This window comes from Cervus canadensis, chromosome 11, assembly GCF_019320065.1.
Source record: "Cervus canadensis isolate Bull #8, Minnesota chromosome 11, ASM1932006v1, whole genome shotgun sequence".
Classification (NCBI taxonomy): Eukaryota; Metazoa; Chordata; class Mammalia; order Artiodactyla; family Cervidae; genus Cervus; species Cervus canadensis.
In genome coordinates this window covers 72,354,616-72,371,014 of record NC_057396.1, presented here as the reverse complement: position 1 = coordinate 72,371,014, position 16,399 = coordinate 72,354,616, and the positions used below count along the sequence as shown (strand labels likewise).

The following is a 16,399-nucleotide window of genomic DNA, read 5'->3' as shown; positions in this document are numbered from 1 at the left end:
GAGAAGGTGAGGTGGGATGATTTGAGAGAACAGCATTGAAGCATGTATGTTACCATATGTGAAATAAATCGCTAGTCCAAGTGCCAGGCATGAGACAGGGCACTAAAGCTGGTGCACTGGGACAACCCAGAGGGATGGGATGGGGAGGGATGTGGGAGGGGCATTTGGGATGGGAGACCCACGTACACCTGTGGCTGACTTATGTCAATGTATGGCAAAAACCACCACAATATATTCTAAAGTAATTAGCCTCCAATTAAAATAAATAAATAAATTTATTTTATAAAAAAATATATGTTTGCTCCTTGGAAGAAAAATAATGACCAATCTAGACAGCATATTAAAAAGAAGAGACATTACTTTGCCTACAAAGTCTATACAGACAAAGCAGTGGTTTTTCCAGTAGTCATGTACGGATGTGAGAGCTGGACAATAAAAAAGACTGAGCACCAACAAATTGATGCCTTTCAACTGTGGTGCTGAAAAAGACTCTTTAGAGCCCCTTGGACTGCGAGGAAACCAAACTAGTCAATCCTAAAGGAAATCAAGCCTCAGTATTCACTGGAAGGACTGCTGCTGAAGCTAAAGCTTCAATACTTTGGCCAGCTGATGTGAAGAGCTGAAACGACCCAAATTGGAAGGGGTCCTTGGAAAAGACCCCGATGCTGGGAGAGACTGAAGGCAGGAGGAAAAAGGACGACAGAGGACGAGATGGTTGGCGGGCATCACCGACTCGATGGACTTGAATCTGAGCAAACTCCGGGAGATGGTGAAGGACAGGGAAGCCGGTTGTGTGGCCGTGCATGGGACCACAAAGGGTCAGACAAGACTGAGTGACTCAAAAACAACAATGTGGACTGTGGAATCCCAGTTCCTTTACCAGGGACTGAACCCTGGCCCTTGGCAATGGAACCACATAGCCCCGACCACTGAACTGCCAGGGAGTTCTCAAACCCTAATTCTTTTTTTTTCTTAATTGCTTATCTTCAACATGTACCCTCCTAATTTTTTTTTCCCATTTATTTTTTAGTTAGAGGCTAATTACTGTACAATATTGTAGTGGTTTTTGCCATACATTGACATGAATCAGCCATGGATTTACATGTGTCCCCCATTCCAATCTCCCCCCCACCTCCCTCCCCACACCATCCCTCTGGGTCTTCCCAGTGCACCAGCCCCGAGCACTTGTCTCATGCATCCAACCTGGGCTGGTGATCTGTCAAACCCTAATTCTGACAGCAAATTAAAGTTTAACTAACAACTGGGCAATACCTAAATATAAATACAGTTTTATAATGGTAAATAATTCTCTACCTGGAATTTGCCTCTGAGTGCCTAAATTTCAAAATAAACATACTATTAATAAGTAGTATTATTTTATGGCCCCAAACCATAAAATTACATTTTCTCTTCTACCTTTAAAAGACAAAGCCATTTTATATTGTTATGCTTATTTTCCATACTCACTTTGTTTTTTCCAGACCTTCCTCATAGCATTTTTTTGCCTCTAAATTTCTGAGTGTGCAAGCCTGAGAGATTTAGCAGGGGGTTTTCAAAGTATAAAATGCAGCCATGGTCTGCTTGCTGCAAATAAGCAGGGTACAAAGACTGAGAGGACCACAGTGATGTGAGAGACACGGATGGAGAGGACCTGCCATCTCTCCTCCAACCTGTACATCTTTTGGGAGCACAAGATGACCACACAGGAGACCGTTAAGGGAAAATATTTCACAGGCAAAAGAACCCACTGCTGGCAGCAACAGAGATCAAGGCTGTGACTGTGCATGCAAACAAGCTTCCACAAAGGGTTTGCGTCACACATGAACGTCTATGACACTGTAGCCGCGGACAGGCACCCACACCATGAAGAGAACCTGGGCGGCAGCAAGTACAGCCCTCTAGCTCATGCCACTTGAAAGAAGAAGCCTCATCCCTGTCGCTGATGGTGGTTTTACAGCACAAGGTTTTGCAAATGGCCACACAGCGCTCCCTGGCAACCAGTATGGGCGGAATGATCTCAGCACCAGTAGATTCTCGGCAAACATTTGAGACCTGAACTTGCTGAAAGAATTTTTTTTTTTTCTTACAGCAAATGTCAGCTAGCATTTTAGGTGTCATAGCTGAAGAACAACAGCTAGCCACGAGGTGTCAGAAACACAGACAGGAAACTCGAGCTCTGCCCAAGCCTACGGCAGGTGACGTGTTGGCTGAAGACACCTCCAGTGACTGGGTAATAGGTTTTTAAGCTCTTCCTAAAGTAGCCTTCTTAAAAGGAATCTCATTGAAAATAACACCTGAAAATTGTTTTGTGACTAGCCTCTTTTAAATATATTTAACTTAATTTTCATTCTAAACTATATTATTTATCTGATTTATATTCAAATTATTGTTTATTTTTTAACAATTTTGAAATAGAACTATGAAGATCTAGGCATATTTCTGAAAAACAACAGAAATAAAAAACTACCAGTCTCCTCACAGATCAAAATGTGTTACACATCATAGCAATTCTATGTCAACCTGCACATGAATAAAGAGATCATTGAAACAGAAGATTGTCTTGAATTGGATCCAAATACACTGGGATATAATAGTCAGGTTTCAAATTAATGACAAAAAGATAATTATGAGACTATTTTTAAAAACCTCAAAATATTGTAAAAGCACTAAAATTTCAGTCCCTGTTCAACTCTTATACCAAAAATAAATTCAAGATGGATCAAGCTTTTTAATATAAGATATAAAGAGGCTTTAAAAATTAAATACTAAAAAAGAATTGAGGAATATTTTGCCCAAGTGTAATGGGAAAAAATTTCCAAGTAGGATACAAAAAACAAAAAAATTAAATATAAAATGTAAAAAAAAAATTACATGCAAGAATCATTCTACATAGTTCAAAAAGTTAAAAACATATAACCAGAAAATATTAACTACATATGCAGTGGTAAAAAGGATCATTTCTTTAGTTCATAAATATCTCATAAAAATCAGTATGAAAAAGAGAACGAATTGAATGAAATGGGTAAAATAAATATTTTTTTCACAAAAAAATCAAATTAAATATGTGGAAATATGACCAAACTAAATTATATCAAAACAGTTGTTGCTAAAGTATAACTTGAACCAGATGACATATTTATCAGGTACTGCTCATTGAGATGCAGATAAAAGTATTCACATGGATAGTGGATAGGACTGTAACTATTAGAAGAACCTCAAGAATGGTAGTTTGGCTACAACTATCAATATGAACATTTTAAATGCATATACTACCTGATGATTGATTCAAATATAGCAATGATTCTATGCCAATGAACTCATATTTACCTATTTATAAAACCATGTATTTTTGAATAATTTTTGTCATAGAAAGGTTTAGCAAGCAACTGGAGAGGACTGTACACATTAATTCTAGTAAAAATTTATAAGGAGTATTGCCCACCATAAGAAAAATTAAGGTTATATATAAGGATTGGGCTTCCTAGGTAGCAGAGTGGTCAGGAATCTACCTGTGAATTCAGGAGATGCAAGAGATGGGTGTTTGTCCCTGGGTCAGGAAAATCCCCTGGAGGAGGAAATGACAGCCCACGCCAGTAATCTTGCCTGTAAAATGCACACAATATATGGACTGGAATGAAAACATTTTCAAGATTTTGCATAGTAAAAGCGAGTGTTAAATATATATATAGAAACAAATATCTGTATGTTAAATACACTTGCATGTACCAAGATTATTACCAGATGAAAAGAAACACATTTAAGGCCAACCTCTACCATCACTGACTCAATGGACATGAACCTGTGCAAACTCCAGGAGAGAGTGAAGGACAGGGGAGTCTGGCATGCTGCAGTCCATGGGGTAGCAAAGAGTCGGACACAACTTAGTGACCCAACAACAGCTGAGAATGAGGGCTGGAAAATGCTGAGAGAAATAGGAAATTTATTTGAAACTTTATCCCCATGTATGACAAAAACCACTACAATATTGTAAAGTAATTAGCCTCCAACTAATAAAAATAAATGAAAAAAAAAAACTATAAACTGTAAAAAAAAAGAAAACTTTATCCCATATTGTTTGGTTTTCATTCATTCTGTTTACTAATGCATGCTAAGTCACTTCAGTCATGTCCGACTCTTTGCAACCCATGAACTGTAGCCCACAAAACTCCTCTGACAATGGTGATTCAAGAGTGGGTATCCACGCACTTCTCCAGGGGATCATCCTGACACTGGTCTCCACCATTGGTAGATGGATTCTTTACCACAAGCACCACCTGGAAAATCTTGATTATTAATATCTTAGTTCAATATTACTTACAAAAAAAAACATATTAAATTAAAAATTTTGTGTATAATTTTCCCACTATAAGTTTCATCACCATATATTATTAATTCTCACTATATAGGCGTTATGCCTTTCTAGGTACAGTGATAAACAAGGCATTATAGACCTTCCATTATAGTAGGGAGGGAAACTGTTAATAATAGCACAGTTCTATAATTACATTATTTAAAAATAATTAATATATATTCATTGGAGAAAGTGAATCCAGAAACAAATTTTAAAATGACTTCAGCATTCTAGGAAAATGGACTCTGATGTCAAATGTCTCCCTTCATAGTAAATGATGCACTTATTTAATATGAGATAAAAATGTTTCTTCTCCAGATCTTCTTCATAGCATTAGTTAACTCAGAATTTCTTAGACTGTAGATTATTGGGTTCAGCATGGGACTTATGATGGTATAAAACACACTCACAGATTTGTCAATGGGAAAAGTCTTAGCCAGTCTTGCATTTATGAAAATACAGGGAACAAAGAAGCAGACAACCACAGTGATGTGGGAACCACAGGTCTGGAGGACTTTCCGCCTCCCTTCCTGACTCAGGTTCTTCAGAGAGTGCAGGATGACTCCGTAGGAGACGAGTAAGAGCAGAAACCCAAGACTGCAGATCAGTCCTCCATTGACCACAACTAAGATGCCAGTGACATGGGTGTCAGCACAGACGACTTTCAGTAGAGGGAACATGTCACAGGTAAAGTGATCAATGACATTGGGGCCACAGAACGGGAGCCCGTAAACAGTGCTGAGTTGAATTGCTGAGTGTAGAAAACCTCCAACCCAGGACACCACCAGCAACAGAACACATACCCTCTGCCTCATGATCACCAGATAATGCAAGGGCTTACAGATGGCCACGTAGCGGTCATAGGCCTTCACCAGCAGAAGTATGATCTCTGATCCACCAAAAAAGTGCTCTGTAAATAGCTGGGTCATGCAAGATTTAAAGGATACGATTTTTTCCCCAAAGAACAAGTCTGAAATCAATCTAGGTGTAATACAAGAAGAGTAAGTTACATCCATAAATGATAAGCTAGCAAGAAAAAAGTACATCGGTGAGTTCAGGTTCTTACTGACAGTTATAGTCACAACTATGAGCAGGTTTCCCACCACAGTCAAGATATAGAAGAATAAGAATGTAACAAAAAGGACTTTCTGCTCCTTTGGATTCTGTGTGAGGCCCAAGAGGATGAAGTAAGTTACATTGTTCCTTGTTTCCATCTAGTCTGTCTAAATTCTATGTTCACTTGTTAGAAGCAGTGTACCTACAAAACAAGGGGAAAACTTTTAAATGAATTAAATTTTCATCTGCTGTTATATATTCAATTAAAAGAATGTATGTCGAGAGTCTTTTCATGTCCAATGTGTCATTGATAGTGTATCTCCAAGTTGAATAAGGTAGAGTTACTTGCCCTCATGATATAATACAGGAATAGGGATAAGATAATTCCAGATCCGTATAATAAGTTTTAAGGAAATTCACAAATGGTTAGTCATAGTACAGTTATGCATCAATAATAATTAAATCAGAAAAGACTTTCCAGAGAAATTAATGCTTTAGCTGAATTTTTTTTTTTTTTTGAATTTTTTTTTTTTTAAGTGAAACAAGAACGGACTGGAAGGGAATTCAGTGAAGTCACAAAACTGTAAAAGTGAGGTTCATGGTAATTTACATAATCAATGTGAGTAGATCGAAGCATGAATAGAAGGTTTCTGTCCTTAATTGTCCCAGATCTCACTGATACTTCTTAGGTCTTTAAGTGGATATTGACCTTTTCCTTACCAGTAAACACTGCAACAGTCTAATTGTGTGCCTCCAAACCCTGTGTTTCCCCTAATTTTCAAATATGTATATGCAGCATCTCTAAATGTGGACAAGCAACTGAATGGCAATTTAGTATTTACAAAACTAAGTTTTTTATTTTCCACAATATGTAGTACTTCCTATACAAAATTTGAAGTGTTGCCTTTTACCTTGCTAAATGATATAATTTTTCATGCTATTGTTCAAACAAAAAAATTCAGTGCTCTTCAGTTATTTTTTACTCTCATAAAAATTAAATAAATCCTATTGACTCTACTTCCAAAATATATCACAAATTGGAATATTCTCATCTATTTTTTTATGCTATGCTTTTTTTTTTTTTTTTAAAGTTTCTTCATAGTCCACTGTGATAGCCTCCTCCCAAGTCTCTCCATGTTTATTCTGGCCTCCAAAAACTGGTTTTCCTGAAGCAGCCCAAATTGTCCTTCTCAGTCTTATTCTGATGATATCACCACTCAGCTGCTTAAAAGTCTTACAGTATATTCCAATAATGCATAGTTTAATGTATCACATTTAATATTTATAGTAACATATACTACAATCCCTGTTTTATCACTAAAAAATACTAAGGCTCAGAACATCTATTTCATTTTCCCAAAGTCACACATTTTTAAGTGCTATACTTAGAATTGAATCTAAGTTTGATTTATTTCAAAGTTAATTTCTTTCATAATAAAGAATGTCTGTCAATTGTTAACCTGTTTTCCAGTATTTTCCATTAGTCTTACCTTGCAGAGGCTTGTTCACAATCTGATGAGTTTCAACACAATGTAAGTCCTGGAATTCTTTCATCCAGTATGACAGTAGAGAGCAAAAGGGTGCCTTATTATCTGAGGATATAAATTTGTATAGTCATTTGACTGTCCATTTTCTAAATGGATTCTTCTCAATATTCAGAGGGTCATTTTTATATGCTAGATTATTTGAAAGGAATTCCTTGGTGTACACAGAAAAAACAAACCTTAATCACATTAGGGAATTTATCAAAATGGCCAACAAATTCTATATAAACATAGGAAGACAGCAACTAGTCATTTCCCAGGGACCTTTTTCATAAGTAACCTCTTTCCTAATAACATTAAAAAGAAAAATAGCATTGATTGTTTAGCCCATCTCACTCTGTCATGTTGATATGGCCAGACTAGTTCAAACTGAAATTTTGAAAAATATTTCTATGATATTTTTTAAGTCTAAGAAAGGACCGCCTGAAAAATTGGTGCAAGTTACTAAGTGGATAGCATTTTCTTCCTGTTAAGAATGAAGATCATGGAGTATTTCATCCCCTCCAGTTGCAATTATTATTGAATCTTAGAGTTGGAATGTGTCCAAGACTGATTCTTGCTTAATTAATTCAGTGGGATTTTCCACAAAGTTTTTAAAGAACATCTGTATGGAAAAATATTAATAGGCCAAATCACATAGTTCATGTCAGAAAAAAATAGTACTTTAGAATCTCTATAAGACTGCTGCCAATCAAGAATAAAATATCAACCCAGTCATTTTGCTCCAGTGAACTTATTTGTTATATATTTCCCCACCTGAAATAGCAAGATTTTCTTTCCTTTTATTTCATACTCAGCTTAATCACCAAAAAAATTGGTTAGAAATATGAAAATTATATCAAAAGACACAATTAAATATATTAAAATTGTAGATATAAGAGCTAATAGTTTAAACATTTAACAATTTTTTTTTTAAAAGTAGGATGCCTCTGTTAGGCCAGCAGCTGTGCTATAAGTAAGGACACAACAATTAATAAAACCAGGGTTAAATCATGTAAAGAAATTTTTTCTTGCGTTCCTGTATTATTTTCTCAGAATAAAGTCAGACGATAAAGAAGGAGACATTCAGTAATTGTAGTTGTATTAATGGCTTGTAATATAAGAAATAGTTTACTATGACAGAAAATAAGAGGAAGTTCTACTGTGGATAATGTAATCAGAGAAGGCCTTCCTTAAAAAGTGATATTTAAACTCAGATTAAAAAGACAGGAAGTGACTACCATTAGAAGTACTGTTACAGAAAGCAAAGCTAACTGAAAATTTAAAAATAAAATTATCTCACTTCAGAAAATAGGCGCTATACTTAGAAAAAAATCTGAGTAACATGGAAACTTCCATTACCATATGAAAGACAGATAGACAACGGGAATTTGCTGTGTGGCTCAGGAGACTCAAACAGGTCAACCTAGAGAGGTGGGATGGGAGGGAGGTTCAAGAGGGAGGGGGTATGTGTATATTTATGGCTGATGCATGCTGAGGTTTGACAGAATACAACAAAATTCTGTAAAGCAATTATCCTTCAATAAAAAATAAATTAATTTTTTAAAAAAGGACTTGTGAAAGTGTGCCCACTTGTCTTCTTTCAGATTTTAATGTGGAAGTTTCAAAGCTTTAGTGTTGAGGATGATGTTAGCAGTGGATCAGTCACATATGGACTTTATTATGTCCAGGCACATTCCTTCTATTTCAAACTTGCTGAGAGTTTTTTGTGAAATGTTGTTGAATTTTTATATGGTCATGAACAAACCAAGCAGAAATTAAGAAAATAATTCCACTTACAAGAGCACCAAAAAGAAGAAAATAGTTAAGAGAAAACTTAATCAATGAGACAAAAGCATTTTAAACTGAACATCACAAAACTTTATTCAGAGATATTATAGAACACACACATATATGGGAAAACATTTATGAACTAGAATATTTAATAGTGTTAAGATATTAATATTGCTTCAAGTGATGTACAGATTCAGTACACTCCTTATCAAAACTATAAAAATGTTTTTTGCAGAAGTAGAAAAATTCATGATAAAATTCGTATGGAATATTAAGGACTTCAAAATTGCCAAAACAGTTTTGAAAAGGAGGAAAGTTGCGGTCTCACACTTCCTGGTTCTAAAACACACTACAAAGCTACAGTAACCGCAGCACTAGTACTGGGACAAAGATGGACAACAGACTAACGGAGTAAACAGACTCTAGAAATAAACCTTGTATATGTCCCAGATAATTTTCAACAAGACTGCCAAGAGCATTTTATGAAAAAAAAAAAGATATAATATGGCATTAAGTGAAAAAAGACAGTCACAAAAAACAGATACTGTATGATTCCACTTGACTGAGACACTTAAAGAGTCAAATCATGGGCAAAAAGTAGCATGGTGGTTGCCCACAGGTCAGTGAGGGAAAAGGGAGATTTTTGTTTAACGGTTTTAGAATTTCAGCTTGAGAAGTTGGGAAGGTTTTGGATATAGACAGTGGTCACATTTGCCTAACTTAATGCCACTTTAAGATGATTAGAGTTATGAATTTTGTCATGTATACTTGGCCATAATTTTAAAAGTAAATATAAGATCTAAGGTGACCTCATTAATTGATTTATGATATGAATATAGAGTATAGCTTGATAGCCCAAAGTAAAGGCAAATATCATTGGCTTCAGATACATCTGGGGAATTTAAGAGGCAAATATGTCAATCCAATGACAAAACTACTAAATTAAAATCTCTATCTTTAAATTTTTATTTTAATTTGGAGCATGTATGCTTCTGTGCTGTGGTTTCAGTCACATCTGACTCTTTGTAAACGTGTGGACTGCAGCCCGCCAGACTCCTCTGTCCATGGGATGATCCTGACAAGGACACTGGACTGCAGCGCCTTGCCCTCCTCCATGGGATCTTCCCGGCCCAAGCCTGCATCTGCTGTAGCCCCTGAATTACAGGCGGATTTACCACAGAGCCACCGGGAAACCCACATTAGACCGTAGTGATTTACAACGTGCGAGTTTCAGATCTACAGCAAAGTGACTGAGTTATACATATACATGTACCTACCTTTTTTCCACTTCTTTTCCCACTTAGTTTATTACATAATGTTGAGTAGAGTTCCCTGTGCCATACAGTAGGACTTGTTATAATCTATGTTAAATATGTAGTGGCTTAGTCTTTAAGTCATGTCCAACTCTTGCGATACCACGGACAGCAGCCTGCTAGGCTCCTCTGTCCATGGGATTTTCCTGGCAAGAATACTGGAGAGGGATGGCAAGACCCTCCAAGAGGTCTTCCTGACTCAGGGATCCAGCCTGCATCTCCTCTAGCTCTTGCTTTGCAGGTGGATTCTTTACCACAGAGCCAGCAAGAAAGCCCATGTTAGAGTATAGTGATTAGCAATGTCTACATTGCTACAATTGTCTACATTGCTAAAAAATGTCTACAGCAAAGTGACTGACTTATACATATACATGTATCTACTCTTTTTCAAATTCTGTTCCCATTTAGTTTATTACAAAATATGGAGCAGAGTTCCCTGTGCTATACAGTAGGCCTTGCTATAATCTATTTTAAATATAGGAGTGTGTATTGGGGGCTTCTCTGGTGGTTCACTGGTCAAGAACCCACCTGTAATGCAGAAGACACCAGAGACCTGGGTTGCATCACTGGGTTGAGAAGATCCCTGGAGGAGGGCATCGCAACCCTCAAGCCTAGGTATAGTTCTGAGAAACAATAAGAATGAGAGACTGCTAGTCTCTTCACAGATCAAAATGTGTTACACATTATGGCAATTATGTGTCAACCTGCACATGAAAAAAGAGATTAGTGAAGCAGAAGAGTGTGTTGAATTGGATCCAAATACACTGGGATTTCAAGAAACAAAAAGGATTTCAAGTTAATGGCAAAAAGATAGCTATGCAACTATTTTTAAAAACCATAAAATATAGAGAAACCACTAAAATTTCAATCTCTCTTTAACTCCTATAGCAAAATAAATTCAAGTTAATCAAAAGTTTTAATATAAGATATAAAAAGGCTTTTTAAAAAAAGCACTGGAAAAGAACTGAAGACTATTTGGCACAAGTGGAATGGGAAAATGTATCTTTCTAAGCAAGATACACAAATGAAAAAAATTGAATACAAAATGTAAAAATAAAAAATTTACATGTAAAAATCATTCTACATAGTTTATAAAGTTAAAAACATGTAACCAGGAAATGGAGAAGGAAATGGCAACCCACTCCAGTATTCTTGCCTGGGAAATCCCATGGACGGAGAAGCCTGGTGGGCTACAATCCATAAGGTAGCAAAAGAGTCAGACACAACTTAGCAACTAAACAACAAGAAATCTAATTTTTAAACCTAATTTGATGTCATATTGTGTGTGCATTTTTCATCATCCCTTTTCAACTAACATTATATCATGCACTTTTTCTCATGTCTTCAAATTTTCTTTGAAAACACAATTTTTAATAGCTGCATGATAATCCATCTTATGAATAGATTGTATTCATTTACTTGTCAAATATTTTTGGTGGTTTAGGTTTTTGCTTTTCACTAAAGTGAGTGGTACCATAGTCCTGTGTTCTTATTCTATTTGTTTAGCAGCTGGTGGCTCAGACGGTGAAGAATCCACCTGCAATGCAGGAGACCTTGGTTCAGTCCCTGGGATGGGAAGATCCCCGGGAGAAGGGCACGGCTACCCACCTCAGTATTCTGGCCTGGAGAGTTCCATGGACAGAGGAGCCTGGCAGGTTCCAGTCCTTGGGGTCACACAAGTAAGACACAGCTGAGACACTTTCACAACCAGAAAGCATAAACTACTCACGCAGTGGTGAAAGCGATCGTTTCTTACTATATAAACATCTCATAAAAATCAGCATGGAAAAGACTAACCATCTAATTAAATAGGTAAAATCTGAATGAATATATATGTAAAAATGTGTTTATATTTATATACATATAAACTCACAGAAAATACAAATCAAATTGAACATGTGGAAAGATTATCGAATTCAGTTATATCAAAAGGGTTGTGGTTAAAGAATAAGAGTAACTTTAATCAGATGTCATATATATTTATCAGGTACTGGTGATTGAGATGTGACAAAAGAATTCTCATAGAGTGGACAGGACTGTAGCTACTTAACCTCAAGTATGGTAATGTGGCAATAACTATCAATATCAACATTTAAATGCATATATTACCTGACCATTCATTCAAATATCATAGGAACAATGCTATCCCTATAAAATTATATTTGCATATACATAAAACATATATTAGTTAGAATATTATTTGCCTTATGAAAAGTTTAGCTATCACATTAATAGAAATGTACATATTAATTTCACTATAAATTTATAAGGAGAACTGTGCACTATAAGAGAAATTATACATATATATGACTGGGCTTCCCAGGTGGCACAGTGGGAATCTGGCTGCCAGTGCAGGAGATGCAGAAGACACGAGCTTGATCCTGGGTCAGGAAGATCCCCTGGAGTATGAAATGGCAACCCACTCCAGTATTCTTGCCTGGGAAATTCCTCGGACAGAGGGGACTGGCAGGCTATAGTATATGGGATCTCAAAGAATCAGAAACTACAAGCGACTGATCATGCATGTACAAAATATATGGACTTGTATGGAAACATCTTCAAGATGTTGCATAGTAAAAGCAAGTGTTACATATATAGAAAGAAGCAAATATATGTATGTTAATTACACTTGCATTTGCAAAGATTATTACCAGATGAAAAGAAATAAATTTAGGGCCAACAACTAGGGCTGGAAAATGCTGAGAAAAAAATAGGAAATTCATGTGCCCTGCATACCATATGGTTTGGTTTCCATTTACACTGTTTATTGATATCTGTTTTACTTCAAATCTTCTTGTAAATAGGAGAGTATTAAGTTAAAGATTTTGTGCATAATGCCACAGAAGTATAATAAAAAAAGATGATATATATAAATAAATATTTTAAATTTTATAAATAAAAAAGTTCATTTAAATGATAAGAGTCTAAATAAAAATCCTGTCCTGAAAAAGAGTTGTTGTTATTCAACCTCTAAGTCCAACTCTGTGCTTCTCCATGAACTGCAATATCGTTTTTGCTCTTTTTTTCATGAAGCAGAGTGAAAAATATGAATCCATAAATTGGTTGGGCTTTCCAGGCGGTTCTAGTGGTAAAGAACTCAGCAGCCAATGCAGGAGACATAAAAAATGCCAGTTCATTCCCTGGGTCAGGAAGATCCCCTGGAGGAGGGCATGGCAACCCACTCTAGTATTCTTGCCTGGAGAATCCCATGGACAGAGGAGCCTGGTGAGCTACAGTCCCTAGGGTCACATAGACTCGGACAAGACTGAAGCGACTGAGCATACATAAATTAGTTAAAAATCAGTGCAATAATTTTCTCATGAATTTATTATACATTTTTTTTTTTTTTTTTTGCTATATAGGTTTTATGCCATTCTGGGTACAGTTATAAACAAGTAATTATAGACCTTACATTCTAGTAAGCAGAAAAACTGTTATTAATAGCACAGATGTATAATTGCAATCTTTAATTATAATTATCATAAATTTGTTCAAGAAAAAGAAATCAGAATCAAATTTTAAAATGGCTTCCCTGGTAGCTAATATTGTAAAGAATCTTCCTGCAATGGGGGAGACCTGGATTCGATCGCTGGGTTGAGAAGATCACATGGAGGAGAGCGTGGCAATTCACTCCAGTATCCTTGTCTGGAGAATCCCCATGGACAGAGGAGCCTGGCAGGCTACAGTCCATGCAGTTGCAAACAGCTGACATGACTGAGTGACTGAGCACAAAATGCTTCTGCATTCAAAGGAAATGTCCCCTGATTTCAAATGACTACCTTCATAGTAATCAGTGCACTTACTTAAAATGAGATATGATGTTCCTTCTCCAGACCTTCTTCATAGCACTAGTTAACTCAGAGTTTCTTAGACTGTAGATTAGTGGGTGCAGCATGGGACTTATGACGGTATAAAACACACTCACAGATTTGTCAATGGGGAATGTCTTAGCAGGTCTTGCATACATGAAAATGCAGGGAAGAAAGCAGCAGACAACCACAGTGATGTGGGAACCACAGGTCTGGAGGGCTTTCCGCCTCCCTTCCTGACTCAGGTTCTTCAGAGAGTGCAGGATGACTCCATAGGAGACGAGTAAGAGCAGAAACACAACAGTGCAGATCAGTCCCCCATTGGGCAACACTAAGATGCCGATGATATAGGTGTCAGTACAGACGAGTTTCAATAAAGGGAACATGTCACAGATAAAGTGATCAATGACATTGGGGCCACAGAACGGGAGCCCGTAAATAGTGCCAAGTTGAATAATTGAGTGCAGAAAACCTCCAACCCAGGACACCACCAGCAACAGAACACATACCCTCTGCCTCATGATCACCAAATAATGCAAGGGCTTACAAATGGCCACATAGCGGTCATAGGCCATCACCAGCAGAAGCACAATCTCTGATCCACCAAAAAAGTGCTCTGTAAACAGCTGAGTCATGCAAGATTCAAATGATATGATTTTTTCCCCTAAGAACAAGTCTGAAATCATTCTAGGGGTAATAGAAGAAGAAGAAGTGACATCCATAAATGATAAGCTAGCAAGAAAAAAGAACATCGGTGAGTTCAGGGTCTTACTGACAGTTATAGTCACAATAATGACCAGGTTGCCTATCAGGGTCAAAATGTAGAAGAACAAGAACATAACAGAAAGGACTTTCTGTTCCTTTGGATTCTGAGTGAGGCCCAGGAGGACAAAGAAAGTCACATTGTTCCTGGGTTCCATCCAGTCTGGACAGAAGCTGAGTTCAGGTATTAGAAGCAGTTGGTCTAAAAGACAAGGGGAAAAACACTTAAATTGGGGAAAAAAAAAAAAAAAAAACACTTAAAGGAGAAAACACTTAAATGCACAATTGTTTATTTACACATTCACTTGAAGAATGTATCTAGAATATCTATTTGTGTCTAATATGTCACAGACATTTTGATTACAAGTTGAGTAAGGCGTAGTTTCTTTCCCTCAGTGATATGGTACATAACAAGGGATCGGGCAATTCCAGACCCAAGTTATAGATACCACTAATATTTGGCTTCCCTGGTGCTCAGATGGTAATCTGCCTGCAGTGCAGGAGACCTAGGTTTGATCCCAAGATTGTTAACATCCACTGGAGGAGGAAATGGCAACCCACTCCATTATCTTGCCTGGAAAATTCCATGGAGAGAGGAGCCTGGCAAATTACAGTCCAAGCAGTCACGAACTCAGATATGACTGAGCAATGTTATTTTTTTTTTAATGAATATCACACAGTGCTTAGGATCACAGGCCCCTCAGATGGTAAAAGTGTCTGCCTACAATGAGGGAGACCCGGGTTTGATCCCTGGGTCGGGAAGATCCTCTGAAGAGGAAATAGCAACCCACCCCAGTACTCTTGCCTGGAAAACCCCATGGACAGAGGAGCCTGGTAGGCTACAGTCCATGGGGTTGCAAAGAGTCAGACACGACTGAATGACTTGACTTTCACTTTCCTTCACTTTAGGAGTATGTCAAACTGTAATAAAAGAAGGCTTCCTGGAGGAAGAAATGCTTTGGTTGAGTTTTTCAAAAATTGAAAAATAGATGGGAGGGAATTCCATGAAAAAGTGCACCATTTATAGAGTCAGAAAGTATAATAAATGAGACCCACTTGAGGTAATTTACAGTGTAGATAGATCAAACTGTGAACAGAAGATCCTTGTCCTGAACTGTCTCAAACCTCACTGACACTTCTTAGGTCTTGAGTTGGATATTTCCCTTTTCCTGACCAGCAAATGCTACCACGGTCTAATTTTGGGTTAGCCCCTGTTTCTCCCCTAATTTTCAAACATGTGTGTGCAATAAGGCTGCATTTTGTCAACCTGGTTATTTAACTTATATGCAGAGTGCATCATGAGAAAGGCTGGGCTGGATGAAGCACAAGCTGGAATCAAGATTGCTGGGAGAAATACCAATAACCTCAGATATGCATATGACACCACCCTTATGGCAGAAAGTGAAGAGGAACTAAAGAGCCTCTTGATGAAAGTGAAAGAGGAGAGTGGAAAAGTTGGCTTAAAGCTCAACATTCAGAAAACTAAGATCCTGGCATCTGGCCCCATCACTTCATGGCAAATAGATGGGGAAACAGTGGAAACAGTGGCTGACTTTATTTTTTTGGACTCCAAAATCACTGCAGATGGAGACTGCAGCCATGAAATTAAAAGGCATTTGCTCCTTGGAAGAAAAGTTGTGACCAACCTAGACAGCATATTAAAAAGCAGAGACATAAATTTGCCAACAAACCGATCCATCTAGTCAAATGTATGGTTTTTCCAGTGGTCATGTACGGATGTGAGAGTTGGACTATAGAGAAAGCTGAGCACTGAAGAATAGATGCTTTTGA

At 37.1% G+C, this 16,399-nt stretch overlaps 2 protein-coding genes across 2 annotated transcripts; both read right to left on the bottom strand.

The window, feature by feature from the left end:
• Window positions 1–4,638: 4,638 nt before the first annotated feature.
• LOC122450374 (olfactory receptor 4A47-like) lies at window positions 4,639–5,565 on the bottom strand. Its single transcript, XM_043482690.1, has one exon. The coding sequence runs from the start codon at window positions 5,563–5,565 to the stop codon at window positions 4,639–4,641; it is 927 nt and encodes a 308-aa protein (XP_043338625.1).
• Window positions 5,566–13,836: 8,271 nt separating this feature from the next.
• LOC122449711 (olfactory receptor 4A47-like) lies at window positions 13,837–14,766 on the bottom strand. Its single transcript, XM_043481629.1, has one exon. The coding sequence runs from the start codon at window positions 14,764–14,766 to the stop codon at window positions 13,837–13,839; it is 930 nt and encodes a 309-aa protein (XP_043337564.1).
• Window positions 14,767–16,399: the final 1,633 nt, after the last annotated feature.